A 21618-nucleotide genomic window follows, 5' to 3' on the forward strand; every position below is an offset into this window, starting at 1 on the left:
CACACAGATTGCCACTTGTGTCCCTAATGGTCCCTATTTTTTCCCTGGTTATCTTCTTTCTCTTAATACATTTATAAAATGTCTTGGGATTTTCCTTCATCTTGCCCACCAGTGTTTTTTCATGCCCCATCTTCATTCCCCTAACTACTTTTTTAAGATTCTCCCACCTCCGCTACACTTTCTTTACTCTTCCAGGGCTTCCTTAGCAATAACCAGTTCACTGACGCTCAGTTTGGGTTCCGCCAGGGCCACTCAGCTCCTGACCTCATTACAGCTTTTGTTTAAACATGGACAAAAGAGCTGAACTCCTGAGATGAGGTGAGAGTGACTGTCCTTGGCATCAAAGCCGCATTTGACGTGGCATCAAGGAGCCCTAGCAAAATTGGAGTCAATGGGAATCAGAGGGGAAACTGGCCGCGGGCTGGATTCATACCTAGCACAAAGGAAGGTGGTTGTGGTTGTTGGAGGTCAGTCATCTCAGCTCCGGGGCATCACTGCAGGAGTTCCTCAGGATAGTGACCTGTGGGGATGTTCGCTGATGTTTGCACATTGTTCAACACCATTCGTGACTCCTCAGATACTGAAGCAGTCCATGTCCAAATTCAACAAGTCCTGGACAATATCCAGGCTTGGGCTGACAAATGGCAATTAACATTCGCACCACACAAGTGTCAGGCAATGACCATCTCCAACAAGTGAGAATCCAACCTTCACCCTCTGATGTTCAATGACTTTACCCAAACGATCAACATCCTGGGTGTTACCAATGGCCAGAAACTGAACTGGACTAGTTATATAAATACTGTGGCTACAAGAGTAGGTTGGGGGCTAGGAATCCTGTGACAAGTAACTCACCTCCTAACTCCCCAGAGCCTGTCCACCATCTGCAAGGCACAAGCCAGGAGTGTGATTGAAAACTCACCACTTGCCTGGATGAGTGCAGCTCCCACAACACTCAAGAAGCTTGACACCATTCAGGAAAAAGCAGACGCTCGATTGGCACCACATCCACAAACTTTTACTCCCTCCACCACTGAATCACAGTAGCAGCAGTGTGAACTATCTACAAGATGCAGGAATTCACCAAGGCTCCTTTGACAGTACCTTCCAAACCCATGAGCATGAACATCTAGAAGGTCAAGGGCAGCAGACACATGGGAACTGGGAACTTTAAAATGTACAATAAACATTTTCAGTAAAGTACTCCACCACTTCTTGTGATGATTGTAGCAGAAGTCATTTCATAGAATTTTAAACTACGCAATCAATCTATTCGGAGTGATATGTGATGCAGCTTGAACCCATCCTGTATCCATGACCCACAAAGAATTTCTGCTTAATATTAAAATAATTTAAGTGCAAAAAGAAAATATATGTAATTTACCTATTATAGGAAGAATGGACAATATTACAGTTGCAAAATACTTCACCATAATTTTCACTTATAAATAGTTAAATTAAACTGATCAGAAAACTGATGAATTTTATACTAGTCTATGGATTAACAACAAGTAGCATTTTCATATTCACTGCTGCTCCATTGATGAATGTTGGTGCTAATTTTGCTATTCCCATTTACAACTCATCTTGACCCATGTTTCTTTCTTTACTTGTCTCATTTCCATATCATTTGGTATTCCACCATCACCCCAGTTTTCATTTACTCTCTCCTGCTTTTCACCCTATCTCAGAATTTCTGTTATGTTCTTTTCCCCTATCTCTCCTTTCCTGTTTTACAATCTCTGTAGAAGGCAATAACTTCTAAAAACAAATGTGAGCTTTCAGTCAATAGCTGACAGGATAACCTGACAAATTTCAACTTATAAGGCTTTTACTGTAACAAACGAACTGTAAGTACCAGTGACTAACCATTATTTCAGTAGGCAGCTTATGATCTAAACAGGACTTTTTACTTTTAGCTTTCCTTTTTACTTTTAACACAACTGAAAATCCCACTCTATGGTTATACTGTCCACTGTCCCTTAAGTAGGAATTTGAATTCTGCCAGACAGTCCAAAGTGATTCTTAGCTCCAGAGGTTTTACTTTCATTCTTTCCTTTTCCCAGCCCAGTAACTTTTAACCCCAGAACAATCTTTCTCGATCAGAACTTTCCTGGAAATTCTCCCTTTAGCTTGAACCAGGCGCATCTTCCAGCCTCATTTTTAAATCCTCATGAATTTGACCTTTTCAATTTGAGTGCAAGCTCCCACCCACATTCCTGCAGAGTGAACCATAGGGGCTTGTGCCTCTATCTGCTCCTTCTCTCTCTCTTGGACACTGTAGACTGATATTTGTGTGAAATTCAGGGACATCTTTTAGGAGAATCTTTTAATCCATTCCCATGATTCCTTCCAATGAGCCCTTCCCCTCTCAAAACCCATCTCCATAGCAATGTGAATCTTTGTATCCAGCTAGAAATACTAATTAGCCACGCTTAGAACCCAACCCCATTCTATCTATAAATTAAATAGACAGTTAAAGCATAACCTCTTTTAAAACCTGACATTCTTAACACCTTCCTGGAACTTTGGAGACTATTCACTGTAGGCACAGGTGCTCCTGCCATTATCTACAACTGTGAACATTTCACATCATCTTCCCAGTAAAGGGGCCCCTCATTAATCATTAACAGCCACATTGCCCAAGACTGTTGTCAGCAGAATTCAGACCAGGTCACACGACACTCATTCATTTTACCCAAAATTCAAAACATAGGCTGGAAGTTCCTGACCACGTTGGTGTTGTGCATCATGGCGGACGTGAGTAGACAATATGGCAGGAAGGCCAAAAATCAGCTTCACGATGTCGTGAAACCAGTTTGCAATCACCTGCTCCACCTGTCAATGGCAGTCGGCGTTTCCTTCTGCCAGACATCAGGAATGTTATTTTAATACATCTGTCTGTAATTATAATCCCTGCCAGCCAGAATCATCCCCCATGCTGGATCATCCGGGCACGTCGATGTGATTGCACGCTGACTTGTTTCACTCGGGACTTCGAAGTCTGTTTGCCTCCCGCGCTTCAGGCAGCACTCACGGTCATCAGCGCCAGGGTTCCCAGGCTGCACCACATCATTGTTAGGAGGGTTCACAGGCAGGTCTCTATGGAAGTGTTTTTTCAATGTCCTTTAGGGAAGAAAATCTGCCATCCTTACCTGGTCTGGCCTACATGTGACTCCAGACCCACAGCAATGCGGTTGACTCTTAAATGCCCTCTGAACAAGGGCAGCTAAGGATTGATAATAAATGCTAGCCCAGCCAGTGATGCCCACACCCCGTGAACGAATCAAAAAAAAAACTATAGGCTGCAGGACTGGGGCTTGTTTGGGGAAGGGGGAGAAGAGGCTTCAGGTAAGGGAAGAGGCTGCAGGGCGAGGGCTGGACTGGGGTAAGTAGGTTTCCCAGGGTGTGTCGCGGGGGCACATGTTGATCTATACAAGTGGCCTCATGATATTGAGGCCTGAAGATGCAGCCTCCAGAGGACATGAGGCCAGATGGAAATGTGAGGGTGTGTGTGAGAGAGTGAGTTGTGACGTCCCTTGAGCTGGCAGTGAGTGAGATGCCAGTGAATGTATGATGGCCTTGTGAGTGCTTGAGTTTAGAGTGATGAGATTGTTGCCATACCCTGGCAGTGCAGATGAGATCATTCATCCTCTTTCTGCATTGGATAGCCAACCTCTTCTGTGCAGCATTGGCACTGACCACTACTGCCAACACCTCCCAAGCTGGAGTGGTGAGATTGATGGACCTCCTGTGGCCAAAGTGGGGGTGGAGGACATCTTGGTGGGCCTCCGAAAGGCATTCCAGTGATGGGTCACCAAACTCTTCTTGGTTTTCACAGCCATGTCTTTTCTGGAGCAGTCCTGGGCTGCAAGCATTGAGAACTGTGTGCGCAGCTGCAGTTTAGAAATGGCGCTCGATATGAGGAAATGGTGAGGTAATGGCTTAGTGGGTGATACAGAGGCTGCCCACCAGCGAGACAGCATGTTTCCTGTGGCTACATAATTAATGAGTCGGGAAGCGGACAATGCAGCGTGAAAAGCCGCCATTGCAGCTGGGAGGTAACACATCCTTTATCCCCGCACTTAATGCAAATCTGGGACAATTCCGCCCATAATCCCAAAACATAACAATCTTAAAAATGCCATATTTGTAACACCTACCACTGTACATGTTTAATACCAGTTAAATCTCTCTCATTTTCTTGTTCATTGATTTGACATGTTAACTGTTTCTTTTCCACATCTGCCAGTCCAGCTGAGTATTTCCAAAATATACCCATTCATAGGGCATGGGCATCGATGGCAAGGCCAGCACTTATTGCCCATCCCTAATTGCCATTGAGAAGGCGATGGTGAGCTACCTTGTTGAACTGCTGTTGCTCAGGTGATGAATGTACACCCACAGTACTGTTAGGGATAGAGCTCCAGGATTTTGACCCAGCAACAGTGAAAGAACGGCAGTATATTTGTGTTCCCATGTATCTGCTGCCCTTGTCCTTCTAGGTGGCAGCGGCTGTTTGTTTGGAAGGTGCTGCCTAAGGAGTCTTGGTGAGTTGCTGCAGTGCATCTTAATGTTTGATGATGCCTCTCTTAGTGTCACTGTAGGCCAGACCAGGTGAGGATGGCAGATTTCCTTCTCAAAAGGGCATAAATGAACCAGATGGGTTTTTACAACTAAAAAAATGACAGTTTCATTGTCACCATTACTGAAAGGAGCTTTCAAGTACAGGAAGTACTGAATGCAAAGTCAGGACAGTATTCAAGCACACACTAAAATTTGCCAATCAAGTTCATCCATAATATTTCAATTTTTTCGTTTATATTTTATTTTGTGACTTTTGCAGCTCTTATTCCTCTGGGAGATATGTTCAACTAAGTTGAGCCTCACTGCTCAGTCAAAGAATTGAATAGCCAACGGAACCTTGGTGACCAGGCCTTCAGCTGATGATGTCCGAAGCTCTGGAATTCCCTCCCTAAATATCTTTGCCATTCTATTTCTTTCCCTATTTCCTCATTTAAGTTACTCCTTTAAGTCCATCTCTTTGATCAAGTTTTGTTCATCTGCTCTGATAACTCCTTTAGTGGCTTGGAAACAAACTTTGCTTCATAACATTCCGGAAAGCATCTTGCAATCTATTATTATTTTAGAAGTCATTAAATAAATAGAATAAAAGTCAAAATACTGAGGATGCTGGAAATCTGAAATAAAAACAGAAAATTCTGGAAAAACTCAGCAGGTCTGACAGCAACTGTGGAGAGAGAAACAGAGTTAACGTTTCGAGTCCGTAAGGCTCTGGAGAAGAGGCATGTGGACTTGAAACGTTAACTCTGTTTCTCTCTCCACAGATGCTGTCAGACCTGCTGAGATTTTTCAGGATATTCTGTTAAATAAATAGAAGGTTCTTTTCTTCAACAATGAAAACCTCAAACAGAACCAGAGGGTCACTTGGAAAACCAGAAACACCAAATTGAGTTGTTACCACAATGTGTCCTTCTGTACCTAGTACCTTGAAAATATTAAAACCTCCCAAAGCAATTCAGGGAAAGTTATCAAATATGACACCAAGTTGCATAAGGAGAAATTAGGGCAGATGACCAAAAGCTTCATAGATCTTAAGGTGTGCCTTAATTACAAAAGAGAGGTAGAGAGCTGCAGAGGTTATGGAGGGAATTTCAGAGCTTGGAGCCTTGGCAGATGAATTCAGAACTGCCAATGATGGAATGATTAAAATCAGGGATGATCAAGAGGCCAGATTGGAGGATCGGAGATATCTCAATGGATTGTATGTCAACAGGGTGATGGGTGAACAGAAATTATTGCATGTTAGCACACAAGCACCAGGTTTTCAATGACCTCAAGCTTACAGAGCTCAAGAGCGTGGGAGACCAGCCAGGAGTCTGATGGTTTAGTCAAGTCTAGAGCAAGAGATAACAAAAACATAGAAGGAAACTGTTACATTGATCGAGCAACAGACAGGAAAGCTTCAAAAGTGTAAAATGGTAATTGACAGACATTGTGTTGTTAGAACTCCACTGGAGTTTTATGCAAAAGCAGATGAAACCTTATCAATAAATACTTGATGTCCTTGTTCAGTCTAAATTCAAAGATCAAAAATGATGTAAAATTGTGGAGCAAATTGCTGTTATTCAAAGGCCTATTGATAAATCCTTTAAATAGAATTATGATTGCAGTAAGATAACCTACCTTGTGGGAAAAGAGTATTAAAGTGGTTCAGAGAGTATGCAGCAAAGCTCCTGGTGCAGAGATACTCAACAAGCTGCTGTTTTCAGTTATTACATTACGTAAAGTAATTGACGTTGTCTCTTGTGAAATTACAGGACAGGTGAGCTTCCTCTCCATTTCCAGCTCAGGATTTAGACATCAGTAGAATTATGGGTGTTTCGGCTGAGATCCAAAATTGCTCAAAACAGGAAAAAGAGGGGAACATGAAAAAAAGGAGTAGGCCATTTGGCCCCTCAAGCTTATTCTGCCATTCAATAAGATCATGACTGATTTGATTATGGCCTTAACTCCACTGTCCTTCTTCAAAACCCTTGAATCCCTTGTAGATTAAAACTCTGTCAACTCAACCTTATACATAATAGATAAAAGCAAAATGCTGCAGATGCTGGTAATCAGAAACAGAGCAGGTAGAGGCTAAAAGTCTTGATGGTTCATTATGCAGGAATGTGGGTGAGAATTCACACTCAGATTGAAAAGACCAAATTGATGAGGAGTTGAAACTGGACTGGAATATTTGTCTAGGTTTAGCTGGAGGAAGAAGTCTCCAGGAAAACTTGTACCATGAATGGCATTTCTGGAGTTAAAATGTTCCAGGCTAAGAAAGGAAAAGTACAGAACTCAACCTTTAAAATCACTTTGGACTGATTTTGTGAGATTTAAATATCTACTTAATGGAGTGTGTAATGTATACCTGTGAAGTGTGTTGTCTCTGTTGTGCAAAAATAAGGACAGTTTTTCATTCTGAGGTTTAAAGTATAAGTTGTCAAAAAAGATAGTTTATTCAAAAGTGCTTTTTGTCTCTTTTTTACAGGAAACTGCTTAAAACATGAAATCTTGTTGTAACTTCCTTTCTGCTATTAACTGGAAGTTCAAATTTCCTTTTTAAAATTATTGGTCTCTACAGAGATCATAACACAATCCCCTGTTATCCCATCTTTACCTGAGGTATTTTGGTGGGAAATGGGACAATGAGAAATGGATTAATCACTGCAACTTCCTCATGTTATCCAGGAGTTAACACATCTTTTTCTTCTTTATTCCTTCATGGGCATCACTGGCAAGGCCAGCATTTGTTGCCCATCCCTAATTGCCCTTGAGCTGAGTGGCTTGCGAGGCCATTTCAGAGGGCAGTTAAGAGGCAACAACATTGCTGTGGGTCTGTAGTCACATGAAGGCCAGAAAAGGTAAGGATGGCAAATTTCCTTCCCCAGAAGGAGATCAGTGAACCAGATGGGTTTTTATGACAATCAATAATATTTTCACCATCACTAAGACTAGTTTATATTACAGATTTATTAACTGAATTCAAATTCCGCCAGCTGCTATGGTGGGATTAGAACCTATGTCCCAAAGCACCAGCCTGGACCTCTGGATTACTAGTCCACTGACATTACCACTGTGCCAACATCTACCTATAAATTTCAAATCCATCATTACACCATCAGCTAATGTAGATTTGGGGGATTGTCTAGTGGTGAAGTTAAATTCTGTTCACTTCAGCATGTTATGAGGAAATAGCACAGTGACTTAGAATCCATTACATATGATTGACAGTATTAATGCGCGTACTGTCATCATTTCCACCTAAGAATATGGGCCTGAAACCAACAGACAATATTTAAGTATCTGTATTCATCGAGTTATTTGTTTCTTCTGAGAAAAGATTGTCGTATTCCCAAATCTATTTGCATAACAAAAGCATTCATGAGGTTGATTTGTGAAACTCACAGTAGTAACCAAAGATCGCTGAGTGAATTGATTAAATATTGCTTGCTGTTAAAAGGATGAATGTTCCACAGTGACCCAATCAGATAAAGAGAAACTCAAGGTTTAGTGACACATTGCATAGTTGAATCCTCATTGTTGGTTATTACAATTGAGATATTAATTGAGTGGGCAGAGCACCATGGAACATTCAATTTATTTTTCATAATGAAACCTTTTTTACACAGTATCTGCAGAAGCTGTGAAATGATTGTTGAAACCATATCAAGAGAACAATTTCTATTGCCAGTTGCTTTCATGTTTCAAAAGTATGAGGCAATGATTATTTTAAATCAGAGTAGGTGCATAGGAAGAAAGCTCCAGTTTTTTCTGTGGTTAAAAATATTAATTCACAGAAACATGTTATATTTTATATACCTGACTCCAAGCTATTCCTGTCTCTCCTGTGAAGATTATTTATATTGTGCTTGTGCTAGTTGTGCATAGATGACAGGTGAAACATCTTCCTCTGAAGGAGCCAGTTCCTGCAAGACAGAAATTAATCACTTCTAATCATGTGATCGATTATTGCGTCTCTTCTCATCGATAATTTTACAAATGTTGTAGATATTGATATTTTAGGGTGCAATTTCATGACTAGGAATCAATGTACTCACAGTATCTGAAGATTGTGTGTTCCGCTGTGTACTCCCTTCTCCCTGTCTGCTCCCTGTGATATTCAAAATCATAACAATTAATGAATAATATTGACAGATCAGGTGGAAAAAAATAACAATTGGCATAGAAACATCCTCGATTTACGGCATTCACTCATACAGCCAACAGCTAGGTTTGATCTGTATGACTCACATCCATACTAAGCATGGCTTTTCCACAATGTGCTACATGGAACATCACAACGCTCCGTCCATCATTGCTGGGAGATTGCATGACCCATTGCTGGCTCATTCAGGTGCTGTTGGAACTGGGTGCCCTTTGGATGGGTTATTGGAAGAAAATGAAGCCGGATGTAGTGGAAAATGCTTCATCAGTCTTATTCCCACTGAAGCAATATGGGCACGATAAAAGGAATGGAAGTCAAGTGTCAAAGATCACCACCCCTTTCCTGATCATTAATGCCCAGGCAACAGGTGTTAGCTACATATCCATAGGAAAATCAGCTTTAGTTAGGTCAATTTGGGAGAAGTTTTCAGTGTCTTTCACATCTTCAGGACATGTGAAAGCCTCTTGCATACTGTTAGAGTTTAATCACCGTGCTCAGCAACACACCAACAATGAGCACCCTCTCAGCATAGACTGCAAGAAGCAAGGCTCAAACCTGTGACCTTGCTTCTCAGACACAAGTGTGCTGACCCTGAGACAAGCTGGTACTCAGAGGGCTGAAACAAGTTTCCTTCTATATCCACATGTTCAATGTTTGACATGATATTATTCAGGGGTGTCAAATATTTTCCTTTGACTCTGGTTCCACATTTTTAACAACTGCAATGGTTTGTTTAAAAATGGTTACAATAAAATGGTTGTCTATTAAAAAGCTTCTTTCCGGAAATATTTCCAATTGCAAAGACATTACCAATGCTATGAATAAAATTAGCCACAATGCTAATAGTTAGCATGCTTTATTGTCAGTGAAGGAAGTAATATGGTCCCTATGTTCAATGTATTTGTTCTCAGGTAGTTGCTAACCCTGGTCAGAGCCACATTTATTGCTCATCCCCACCTGCCTTAAGAATTCTATATTGAAGCAAGTATATACTTCAGAGAGGGCTAAAGGTTAACCACATGGTTTAGGTTAGCATCCCATTGAAGCCACAAAGTAGGTGCCTTTCTCTGAGGGACATTACCACAAGTTCTCTGGTGCTGGCCTACAAATATTGGGATTGATTAGATTTAATTTCTCAACATAACATGATCGGATTGGAACTTATGGCTTTCAGGCTGGTGGTCCAGCACCTTAGTCACCACGATACTCTACTTAGCTGTTGAGGCACTTGAATGTTTTTTAAAAATTTATTCTTTCACACCAATATGGGCATCGCTGGATTGGCCAGCATTTTTGCCTATCCCTAATTACCTTTGAGGAGAAGGTTGTGAACAGCCTTCTTCAACCACTGCAAGAGGTTGTGGGTTTGGAAACTGCTGTCAAAGGAACCTTGGTGAGTTGCTTCAGTGCATCTTGTAGATGGTACACAGTGCTGCCAATGTGTGTCAGTCATGGAGGGAGTGAATGTTTACTGAGGTGGATTGGGTGCCAATCAAGTGGGCTGCTTTGTCCTGGATGGCATCAAGATTCTTGAGTGTTGTTGGAGCTGCACTCATCCAGGCAAATGGAGAGTACTCCATCACACTTCTGACAAGTGCCTTGTCGATTGTGGGCAGGTTTTGGGGAATCAGGAAGTGAGTTACTGAAGGGTTCTCAAAATTCCCACATTTTTCATATCATCAACAAGGAAATGACTTATGGACTTTTACCTGAAACCAGACAACGAGAGGAGACAGAATATGCATCCTTCCCTTTAAAAAAAATCAACCCAGAGAAAGAAACAAAAATAAAGCCCATCAAAATCTTGCATAAATAATCGCTACTAACTACTAAGGCAAGAAGGCAACAATCAATGCAATTATGCGAACCTATCAATACTCCACACATACAATGGCTTTCAGTTCAAGACTAGTTACGGGGGCAGGAAGACAATGATAAACGTCATGCGAGCCCATTGAAAACAACAAGACAACAATCACCTGGGGAAGCCTACCAAAATCAGACAAAGAACTAACCTTAGTTTGGTTTTAGATAAGAAATTCAAAAGAACATACAACTGGGCCAGGAGTGAGGAGGGGAAGGCGGACACAGAAGGGAGAGCAGTTTTGAAAGCTGACACAGGAGGGTGAGCAGAGTTTATGCAGGGAGCTGAGCCAAGCGGAGGAAGGAGATCTGGAGGTTTGCAGGCCTGCAGGCAACATCCCGGCAAGGGGCACAGGATGGCAGGCTCAACCGAAGACAACAAGGCCACAACCGCAGCCCTCCACGAAGATCGACCGCCCACAACTGCGCCCTCCACCCAACTGAAGAACCCTCACAGATTCCACAGACCAGGACCACGTGGGGACGGCAGGCCCCAGAGGACACAAAGAGCGTACCCCAAAACTGCAACCGGATTACCTGGCTGGATTTCGAACTGTCAAGGAACCCTGGTTGGTGAGCATGATCCCAGACCTCTCCTACTTCAATTTAGTTAGGTTTTGGGGGTGGGACAAGGGTAAGGGGATTAGTAGTATGATTTTCCCTCGTTATGCCGTGTGTTCCCCATTCTTAACTAAGTGTACTTTGTAGGTCTGTATAATCTCAGTGTAATCCTAATGTTATAAGTTCATTTGTGGCTTCAGTAAACACAGTTTTTTTCTTGCACTAAAACCGGTTGTCTGTTGCACTTTGTCACAACCCCCAAATAAGTCCAAGGTCTAGAACCCAGGGAGCGGGAGCGATTCAGACCGCTCAGAAGTCAGAGGTGAAGCTGATACACACCACCACCCCCTACAGTTACCCACCACAGAATTCCCACCAACTGGCCTGTTCTTGTAAGCATAGTATTCATATTACAGGTCCAGCTCAGTTTCTGGATGTTGACGTTGATAGTGGGGGATTTAGCAATGGTAAGGCCATTGATTGTCAAGGGAAGGTGGTTGGGTTCTCTCTTGCTGGAGATGGTTATTACCTGGTACTTGTGTGGTGCAAATGTTACTTGCACCTTCTCAGCCCAAGCCCGAATGTTGTCCAGGTCTTGCTGCATTGGGCTACATTTGAAGTGTGCTCCATGTTGTAATGCAGGAAACACTGCAGCCAATTTGTGTGCAACAGACTTCCACAAACAGCAATGAGATAATAACCAGATCATCTATTTCTAATTGATGTTAGTTGAGCAAAAAACATTGCCCAAGATAATCAGGAAATCACCCCTTTATTCAATAAATTGTGCTATGGCTTTTTTTTAGTGTCCACCAGGGAGAGCATACAGGGCCTCGGTTTAAAATCTCTTCTGAAAGACGGCACTTCCAATAATACAGCACTGCCTCAGTACTGCATTGATGTGTCAGCCTAGATTTTGTTGTTCAAGTCTCTAGAGTGGTATTCGAACCCACAACCCTTGACTCAGAGAAAAGAATGTTCCCCACTGAACCACAGCTACTCAGCACTTTGAAGTGGTCGAGTATGAGGAGCTTTACCCTCGGACTGCTTGATGTTGACATCAGGTGCCGCAAGGTAATTCAGGCTAAATAAGGTTTATTACCCAGCAGTAACATTCCTCACCTTGAAGAACACAAAAATAAAAACATGAGAAAAAATTGCAACGTTAAGTTTCAATACCTGTTGCTTTTTTCTGAAAATCAATAGATCCATAATGAATATCTTCTCTCTCTGTATCTGCACAGAATAAGACAGAAATATAGAATTTGCATCTATATATGTGGTGCCTGAACACATCCCAAAACAAGTTGTGAATTTCTTTTAAAGTGAACTTAGAATGATAACATTTTATATTGAGTTTGAAAATGATTTAGTTAAGTCCACAACTAGGGTCTTAAACCTAAAAAAGCAAAATAATACATAGATATGATTAGCATGTTGACTAAGGTAGATTAGGAATGTCCATCAAACTATATGATGGCAAACAATCAATTTAAATAATTAATAAATAATTTTCAAATATGCACTACTTTAACACACAAAACAGCACAGAAAAGAGTGCCATAATTTTGATTAATCAAAGATGTTAAAGTTTGTATTAGATCAAAGGAAGAGGCTTATAACTGGTGAAAATTCGATGGTTGGCAGGAAGGCAGCAGGCATCTTGAAATAAGAAGGTTGAGGTGCAGCTGGTGTGGGTTGGGGGTGTGGGCTGGTGTCGGGCATGGGGGGATGTAGATTTCTTTAAAATTGTAATCGGTTTTGACAGAGTAGATACATGTTGGGTGGAGTGGGTGGGGAGGTGGGTGGGGGGTGAGTTTTAACGGGAAAGGAGAGGCGGGTGTGAGTAAAATCCTAACACGTGATGTTGAGTTGGGATCCTGACAACATCCAGCCCATTTCTAGGCTTCACACGGGGGGTTTTGCTCCTCTATCCCATTATGTTCCAAGTAATTTTTAGCCTAATTATTCTCACCAAAATATAAAACCTCTCATTATCTAAGTTGAATCTTATTTGTCAATTATATGCCCATTCTTTAAGTTTATTAATGTCTTCTTGTCATTTACTGCAGTCTTCCTCTGTATTGAATATCACTCCCTCCCCTGACTAATTTGGTATAGTCCACAAATTTAGAAATTGTTTGTGTTTGTAAAGTCTAACTCATTAATATAAATTACGAACAGCAATGGTCCAAGCACTGAACTAGCTTTCCACCCTCCTTGGAGCTGTCGAGTAGGTAATTAAAATATCCCAGTCGGTCATTAACTGCTACTTTAACCAACCATGCCGACGTGTTCTGGCTGGGCCGAATGGTCTCTTTCTGTGCTTTATATTATATTTAGTTTCAAACAGCCATTCCTATTGTAAACCTGTGATACATACAATGACCAGGATGGCTGAATAAATATGTTTCTGTATTGTGCTTGAGACCTGCCAGTATTGAGCAGACCAGTATTATATTATTAAAGAGTCTTAAATATCTCAGTATTTACCATTGCAGATCTGAAGTGCTTCCTACTCAAAGTATTAAACTAGAAGCAAAATTTAACAAAATAAAATCTGTCAGTTTCTATTTTAACAATACCTACACAGATGGAGCCATCATATGATTCAGTTACTTACTGTCTTTTTCTGCCTTTCTACTGACAACTGCATATTCATCGAATCTACTCGTCTCAGGCACCGCAGTCTCGTTATCACCTGGGAAATAAGATTTTTCTGATTAGGGCATGACAATGACTTGATTTTTAAAGAAGTTGTATCAGCCATTTCTACAAAACTGCTACATGGCTAATGAGACATACTGAAATCATTTGGAAAATGGAATCAGACCACCAGGAAACAAACCAATATTGCCTAAAAAGGATTGTCATGCTGAACTGAATCACTGGTGCTAGTTGTCACAAGTGGTTTTAGAAAAACAAGAGTAAGTATGACAAGTGTAGGAGACATTTAATGGTTGTCGGGTGATATCTCAGGAAATGTACAGCCACACATCGAGGGGAAGGGTTAAGGACTCAAAATGCAGCCATTGTTTCAGAAGAGCTATTAATTGGAATATTTGAGTAGTCTATATAACACAGTACCCTACAAACTAAGGTTTAGAAAGTACCTGGATTACAAGGGTCTGCAGTGAAGACCAAACAGTAAAATTGGGAACTGATTAGGATGGTTAAAATTCATTGCATTTGCATTCAAACTGATATTTGGGTGTGACAGAATAAAAGTGCAAATTGCTGTGTTTTTGAAGTGTAATTGAAAAATACAAATGGGGATACATAACTGTAATGAACAAACAGAACGCAGCACTTGTAAAAATCTTATTTGAACGGTTTAAATGTTACCTTGCATTTGCTGAACTTCATGAAGATTTGAATAAAGCTGAGATGCATCTTCTGTATTTTCCCCTGGTCGCAGAGCTTTTGGTCTTTGACTTTCCAAACCTGTTCATATAGAGGTCACCTATTAACCCACAGTCAGCTTTCCTTATAAATGTCATACATTCTTATCAATAAACTCTGCTTCAAAATGGACCATGAGACCAGGTATGACAAACATTGTGACAAAATATAATAGATATCTCTGCAAATATCAGATCCAGACCTGATGATACTTGACTTGACACAAGCCCCACACCGGGACATGAGCACATAATCCAAGCTAACATGTCAGTGCTATTCTGAGCAGGTACTGCAATTTCACAGGTGGATAAGATATTAAACTATGACACAGCCCGTTCACTTGGATGTCTCACTGGTTTCTTCATCAAACAACAGTAACGACAAACAGACTCGCTGATGATTCAGCACATTTACTGTTCTGGATCTTCATTCAGTCAATAAACTCTCTGTTTGCCTTGGTAACAAGAGTAACTACACTTCAAAAGTAATTGATTGGTGGTAAAGTACTATAGGACATCTTGAGGACATAATACTGTCATCATGAACCGTAACCCAGAATCCATAAAATTCAAGTTGAAATCCCACCATGGCAGTTTCAGTATTTGAATAGAGTTGACGAATTAAATCTGGATATAAGGAGTTGTCATCAATAAAAATGACTATGAAGCTACTGGATAAAAAAATCCAAATAGTTTACTAATGTCCATCCAGTTCGCCTTCTTCCATCCTTGATGTAGTGTGATACAGCAGTAATAGAGTTATAGGCTAATCACTATGAGAATGGTAGCATAGTGGTGACATTGTGGGGTGAGTAATCTCAAAGTGTAGGCTAATGGTCTGGAAACTTGCATCCAAATCTGGCCATGGCAGCAAGAGGAATTTAAATTTAATTAACAAATCTGCAGTAAAAAGCTAGTTTCTGTCATAGTGATCATGGAATTACCGATTGTTGTCAAACTCCGACATGTTCATGAATGTCTTTCAGGAGAGGAAATTTTCTGTCCTGATTCAGTCCTTGTCTTCGTCTCCAAGCACACAGCAATGTGGGTGACTCTCGACTGTCCCATGGCCGAGCAAACAGCTCATTTGTATCAAGCAGTTGCAGGAAAGTCAAATAAACATCAAACCAGTCAGGCCACCCAGCATTGATCTAGGCACCAGCAACGAAAAGCATATTCTGTCCAATTGTCCCTGCAAAATTCACCTCACTAGCATCTGGGGATCTCAACCAAGGACCAGTCAAGTAATAGCCTGACATAGTCATACTCACTCAATCATGTCTTCCAGCCAATGATCCAGAATTTTCCACCACCAAAAGGACAGCCCCACCAGAGATGGCGGCACAGTGGCATTCAGTCAGGAGGTTGTGGCCCTTGATGCCTCAACGTTAACATCAGACCCATGAAGTTTCATGGTATCAGGTTAAACATGGACAAGGAAATCTCTTACTGATTACCACATTCGTTCAACTGATGAATCAGTATACCTCCCAACTGAATGCCACTTGTAAGAATCACCGTGGGTGGCAAGAGCATGGAATGTACTCTGGATGGGTACTTCAATATCTGTCACCAAAAGTGGTTTGGAAGCTCCACTACTGATCGAACTGGCTGACTCCTGAAGGAAATATCTGCCAGACTCGGTCTGTGACAGGGAGTGAGAGACTCAACAGGACGTAAAAACCTGTTGCAGATTCATCTGTCCATGACCATGTTGGCAGGAGTGACCAGCACACAGTCCTTGTGAAGATGAAATCCCATCTTCGCATTGAAAATACCCTCCAGTGTGTTACGATGAGTGCGATATATTCAGAGTAGATGTAGCAGCTGGAAACTGGGCATCTGTGTGTCACTGTAGGCCATCAGCAACAGGACAATTATATCTAATCACACTCTACAGGATGGTGGTAGCGTAGTGGTATTGTTACCGGACTAGTAATCCAGAGACCCAAGGCAATGCTCTGGTGAACCCAGATACAAATCCCACCACAGCAAATGGTGGAATTCAATAATTACCTGGAGTTAAAAGTCTAATGATGACCATGAAACCCTTGTTAATTCTCATAAAAACCCATCTGGTTCACTGAAAGAAATCTGCTATCCTCACCTGGTCTGGCTGACATGTGATTCCAGAACTACAGAAATGTGGTTGGCTCTTAAAAATACCCTTGGAATAAGGGCAATTAGGAAAGCTATAAATGCTGGCCTAGCCAGCGAGGCCCACATCCCAAGAACAAATTTTTAAAAATTCTGTAGCCTTATGTCCCGGCAACCTCTCCCATTACCATCGAACCAGGGGGCCAACCATGGCTCAATGATGAGTGCAGGAGAACATGCCAGGGCCAGCACCAGGCATTCCAAAGGGTGTGTTGCCAACCCAGTGAAGCTACAACACTACTGATCAAGTTGGCTGCGTGCATTTCAAAGAGCGGAAATAGCATGCAGTATACTGAGATAAGCTCTATCATAAGTAATGGATCAGATCAAATCTCCCCAGTCCTGCCACATGAATGGTGATTGACAATTAGACAATTAACTGAAGGAGGTGGCTCAACAAACATCCTCATCCTCATGTTGGGGAAGACAAGCACATCAGTGCACAATACAAAGCTGAAGAATTTGCCACCATCTTCAACCAGAAGTGCCAAGTGGATGATTCATCTCGGCCTCCTCCTGATGTCCCCAACAGGAGGAGGGTAATTCAATTCACTCCAAGTGATATCAAGCAATAACTGAATACAACAAAGATTATGGATCTTGACATAATTTCGGTGTAGTACTGAAGACTTGTTCTCCAGGCCTAGTCACACTCCAAGCCAAGCTTTTGCAGTACAGCTACAATACCCTGCATCTAATCAACAATGTGGAAAATTGCCCAGGTAAGTCCTGGCCACAAAAAAGCAGTACAAACCTAATCCAGAAAATTACCACTCCCTCAGTTTACAATCAATTATCTAAAAAGCGATGGAAGGTTTTATTGACAGTGCTATCAGAAACTGAGCTACAGGCCTCAGTATAGGAGCTTAGTTGGAGCATCTATATAAAATACTGTGGCAACTAGAACAGGTCAGAGGCTGGGAATTCTATGGAGAGTAACTCATCTCCTGACTCTCCTAACCTGTCCACCATCTACAAGGCACAAGCCAGGAATGTGATAGGATCCTCTCTACTTGCCTGGATGATTTCAGCTCGGATACCATTCAAGAAGCTCAACACCATCAAAGACAAAGCAGTCCATCAGGTTGGTGCCCCATCTACCACCTAAATATATACTCCCTCTGCTATTGGTGCACCATGGCAACAGAGACAACAATGTACATGTTGCACTGCAGCAAATGGCCAAAGTTTCTTTGGCAGTGCCGAACTAAACCTGGGACCTCTACCAAAGAAGACACCAGCAGGTGAATGGAAACACCAGCACCAGCAAGTTCTCTTCCAAGGCACACATCATCCTGACTTGGAAACATGGCACCATTTCTTCCCTGTTGCTGGGTCAAAATCTTGCACCTCCCTTGCTAACAGCACTATTCATGTACTTGCACCAGATGGACTGCAAAGGTTGAAGATGGCAGATCACCACCATCTTCTCAAGTGCCATAAAGCAATAAATGCTGGCCTTGCACTCATGCCCACATCCCATGAGTGAATAAGAACAGAGACACAAACACATCTGTTTATGTAATCCCACATCAGCATCAACTTACACCACTTTAATGCCTTGAATGTTAATGAAATACCCCAAGGTGCTTCACAGGAGCATTATGAAATAAAGTATTACACCAAGCTACAAAAGGAGATATTGGGCAGTTTTCATCGTAGGCAACGGGGATCTCACCCTCTAGCTGGTGAGCTGGTGAGAGACCCGCATTGCCTACTTTTGGGAAGGCCCAGAGAATAAAGTGCCAGCCAGGCACATAACTGTGCAGCGGTGGGCCATCCCCTGGATCAAGGACCTGGAGTGGAAATCCCGCCTGTCAGTTAATTAGATACTGGAGGCTTTGCATTGCTCTGCAGTGACACTGTGGGAGGGGTGGCTGCTGCTGGTAATGCACCCACCCGAAGCCCAGGTTTGCACAGGGACCCAGGCACAGAGGGAGTTGGGGGGAGGTCGTGGGGTGGGGGTTAGCGGTGGAGGATGTTCAGCAGCAAGGGCAGGTGTTGGCTTTCAGTGAGTTCCCAACTTCCGGATACAGCAGGTTCCTCGAGCAGGCACTCAGTACCCAATAATGAGAGACCTCCAAGCAACCCCTAAAGAATTTGGTTTTTGAGCTTCCCCCACCTGCCGCTGGGTGAATACCATTAATTGCCCACTTAAGGACCTCAATTGCCAACAGGGCAGGAAGGCCACTCTCGAGCTTTTGTACCACAAAATCTTTGGGGGGCAGAGGCAGGAAGGTGGTGGGGTCCACTTCCTGCCCTATTAAATGCCCCCCACTGCCATCAAACCTACCTCAGGGGAAAGCATTAAGTTCTGCCCAATCAGTCAATTGACCAAACGCTTGGTCAAAGAGGTTGGTCTTAAGAAGTGTCTTAAAAGAGGAAAGGGACGTAGAGAGACAGGGGGATGTAGGGAGGGAATTCCAGAGCTCAGAACAACTGAAGGCACAGCAACCAATGGTGAAGCAATTAGAATTGGGAATGCACAAGAGGCCAGAATTGGAGGAGCACAGAGACCTCAGAGGGTTTGTGTATGGGGGAGATTATAGAGAGAGGGAGGGTCAAGGCCATGGTGATTTGAAAACAAGGGTGAGAATTGTTTAAAATCAACACGTTGTTTGACCAGGAGCCAATGTAGGTCAGCAAGCAGAGGGATGATAGGAGGACGGGACTTGCTGTGAGTAATCCAAGTGGATTGCATCTTATTATAAATGGTAATTATAAGTACACATATAACTAATTATAAGAAATTATAAACAAGGTGTAATTGTAATTCTTAATTTCTTGAAACATGTGCCACATTCGCATTCAAATGAATGTATGAAAGCTGAAATTGGTTGCAACAATTTTCCTATCTTACCTGCAGCTTTGCACTTTATCCTCAGCACCACTGCCAGGATAATGAGAAGGAGAAAAGCCAGGCTCACAAAAATAACAACACCGGTATGTTGAAAAGTGTAAGAATCTGTGAGAAGAATAAGCACAGATTTTACATTTAGTTTATAGTTTAACTCAGAAGAAACTAATTAAGCTCCCCTCATGACCCAGTAGATAAACCTTCTGCCTGATTTGTATCCAACCATACAAACCAGTAGATCATAGGTTTAATCCCTGATACAAGTTAACTGGCCTCACTCAGGAATGTTGGAATGTCACAACTGTCCTCAGTCCCCATCAGTTATAGAACAGAAAATATAAATCACACAGGGTTCTACTTCCTGGTTGCATTCCAACAATTGCTTTGAGTTTTGTGCAGATGACTGGTAAGCTCAGGATTTGATTCAGCTGTGAAACCTCATGCTGTATAATAGGTGAATATTGCTCCTTTACAAGGTTATACTTGAATAATGACTATTTGAACGAGAGCTGCATTCAATGGGGTAGATTTTGACTTTGTGCGACAGATGGAAATGGATCAAAATAAAAATGGAGAGAGTTTAAGATGGGCTGGTGACTCACGGTCAATTGTTCACACTATCACAGTTTCAATATCCACCACAACATGTGAGGAAAAGAGGAAAGAGGCAAAAAAACTAGGACAAAAGATTTGTACTATATCTTCCTGGCCATAATATTGAGCAAGAATCAATGATCCTTGATAATACTTCCTCAGTAATTGCTCTACAAGACATATTAGAGCAGGAAGACGCTGATATGTATTTATGACCATGATGCACCTCTAACCAAATATACAATCTAGGTTAATCTTTCAGAGGGAGCTGGGGCAAGTGTGGATGAACATTCCCCTGGGATGGTGATGAGATGCAGCAGTAACAACTCACCCCATGCACCACCATCACCTGGTGGCAGGTTGGAGGCGACCTTCAGTAGAGACCTGGAAATAACCAACTATCCACATTGTGTCAGGTGGGAAATGGTGTAAAAGACGGGATAGCAAAAGAAAAAGGAAGATTGTGGTATGTGCAAAACTATAAAAGTAACCCTCTTGTTCAAGATTACTTGTTTAAATAAACGTGGTCATACAATGAATGTTTTGATAATTTTTTATTCCTGACTTTGATCACAAGTCAAGAACTTAAAGAAATTATCAAAGACTTTGTAATGAGAGTGGCCTCCTATTATTATTACTATAAAAGCAAAATACTGCAAATCCTGGAAGAATAGATGCACAAAGTATTTTCTAAATGGGTAGAGAATTCAGAAATCTGGAGCGCAAAGGGGCTTGGGACTCCTAGTCCAGGATTCTCTTACCGTTAACTTGCAGGTTGAGTCGTTAGTTAGTAAGGCAAATGCAACGTGGCATTTATTTCGATAGAACTAGAATATAAAAGCAGGGATATGCTGCTGAGGTTTTATAAGGCTCTGGTCTGACCACATTTAGACTATTGTGAACAATTCTGGGCCCCGTATCTCAGGAAGGATGTGCTGGCCCTGGAGAAGTTCCAGAGGAGGTTCACGAGAATGACCCCAGGAATGAAAGGCTTAACATATGAGGAACTTTTGAGGACTCTGGGTCTATACTCGATGGAGTTTAGAAGGATGAGGGGGGGATCGGATTGAAACTTATAGAATACTGAAAGGCCTGGATAGAGTGGACATGGGGAAGATGTTTCCATTAGTAGGAGAGACTAGGACCCAAGGGCACAGCCTCAGAGTAAAGGGAAGACCTTTTAGAACAGAGATGAGGAGAAATTTCTTTAGCCAGAGAGTGGTGAATCTATGGAATTCATTGCCACAGAAGGCTGTGGAGACCAGGTCATTGAGTGTATTTAAGACCGAGATAGATAGGTTCTTGATTGGTAAGGGGATCAAAGGTCACCGGGAGAAGGCGGGAGAATGGGGTTGAGAAACTTATCAGCCATGATTGAATGGCAGAGCAGACTCGATGGGCTGAATGGCCTAATTTCTGCTCCTATGTTTTATGATCTAAAAACAAAAATG

The 21618-nt window shown here is 42.0% G+C and overlaps 1 protein-coding gene across 1 annotated transcript in view; it reads right to left on the minus strand.

Moving 5' to 3' along the window:
• Positions 1-8151: 8151 nt before the first annotated feature.
• Positions 8152-21618, minus strand: part of LOC144674074 (uncharacterized) — a 33427-nt gene continuing 19960 nt past the window's right edge. Inside the window, exons 3-8 of the mRNA XM_078535597.1 lie at positions 19577-19681; positions 14504-14602; positions 13782-13859; positions 12338-12394; positions 8628-8680; positions 8152-8495 (exon numbers count right to left, since the gene is read on the minus strand). Coding sequence (XP_078391723.1) covers positions 8424-8495; positions 8628-8680; positions 12338-12394; positions 13782-13859; positions 14504-14602; positions 19577-19681 — 464 coding nt within the window. The 3' untranslated portion in view covers positions 8152-8423. The remainder of the gene's footprint in view (positions 8496-8627; positions 8681-12337; positions 12395-13781; positions 13860-14503; positions 14603-19576; positions 19682-21618) is intronic.

The sequence above is a fragment of the Cetorhinus maximus genome, unplaced genomic scaffold (genome assembly GCF_964194155.1).
Source record: "Cetorhinus maximus unplaced genomic scaffold, sCetMax3.hap1.1 HAP1_SCAFFOLD_550, whole genome shotgun sequence".
Classification (NCBI taxonomy): domain Eukaryota; kingdom Metazoa; phylum Chordata; class Chondrichthyes; order Lamniformes; family Cetorhinidae; genus Cetorhinus; species Cetorhinus maximus.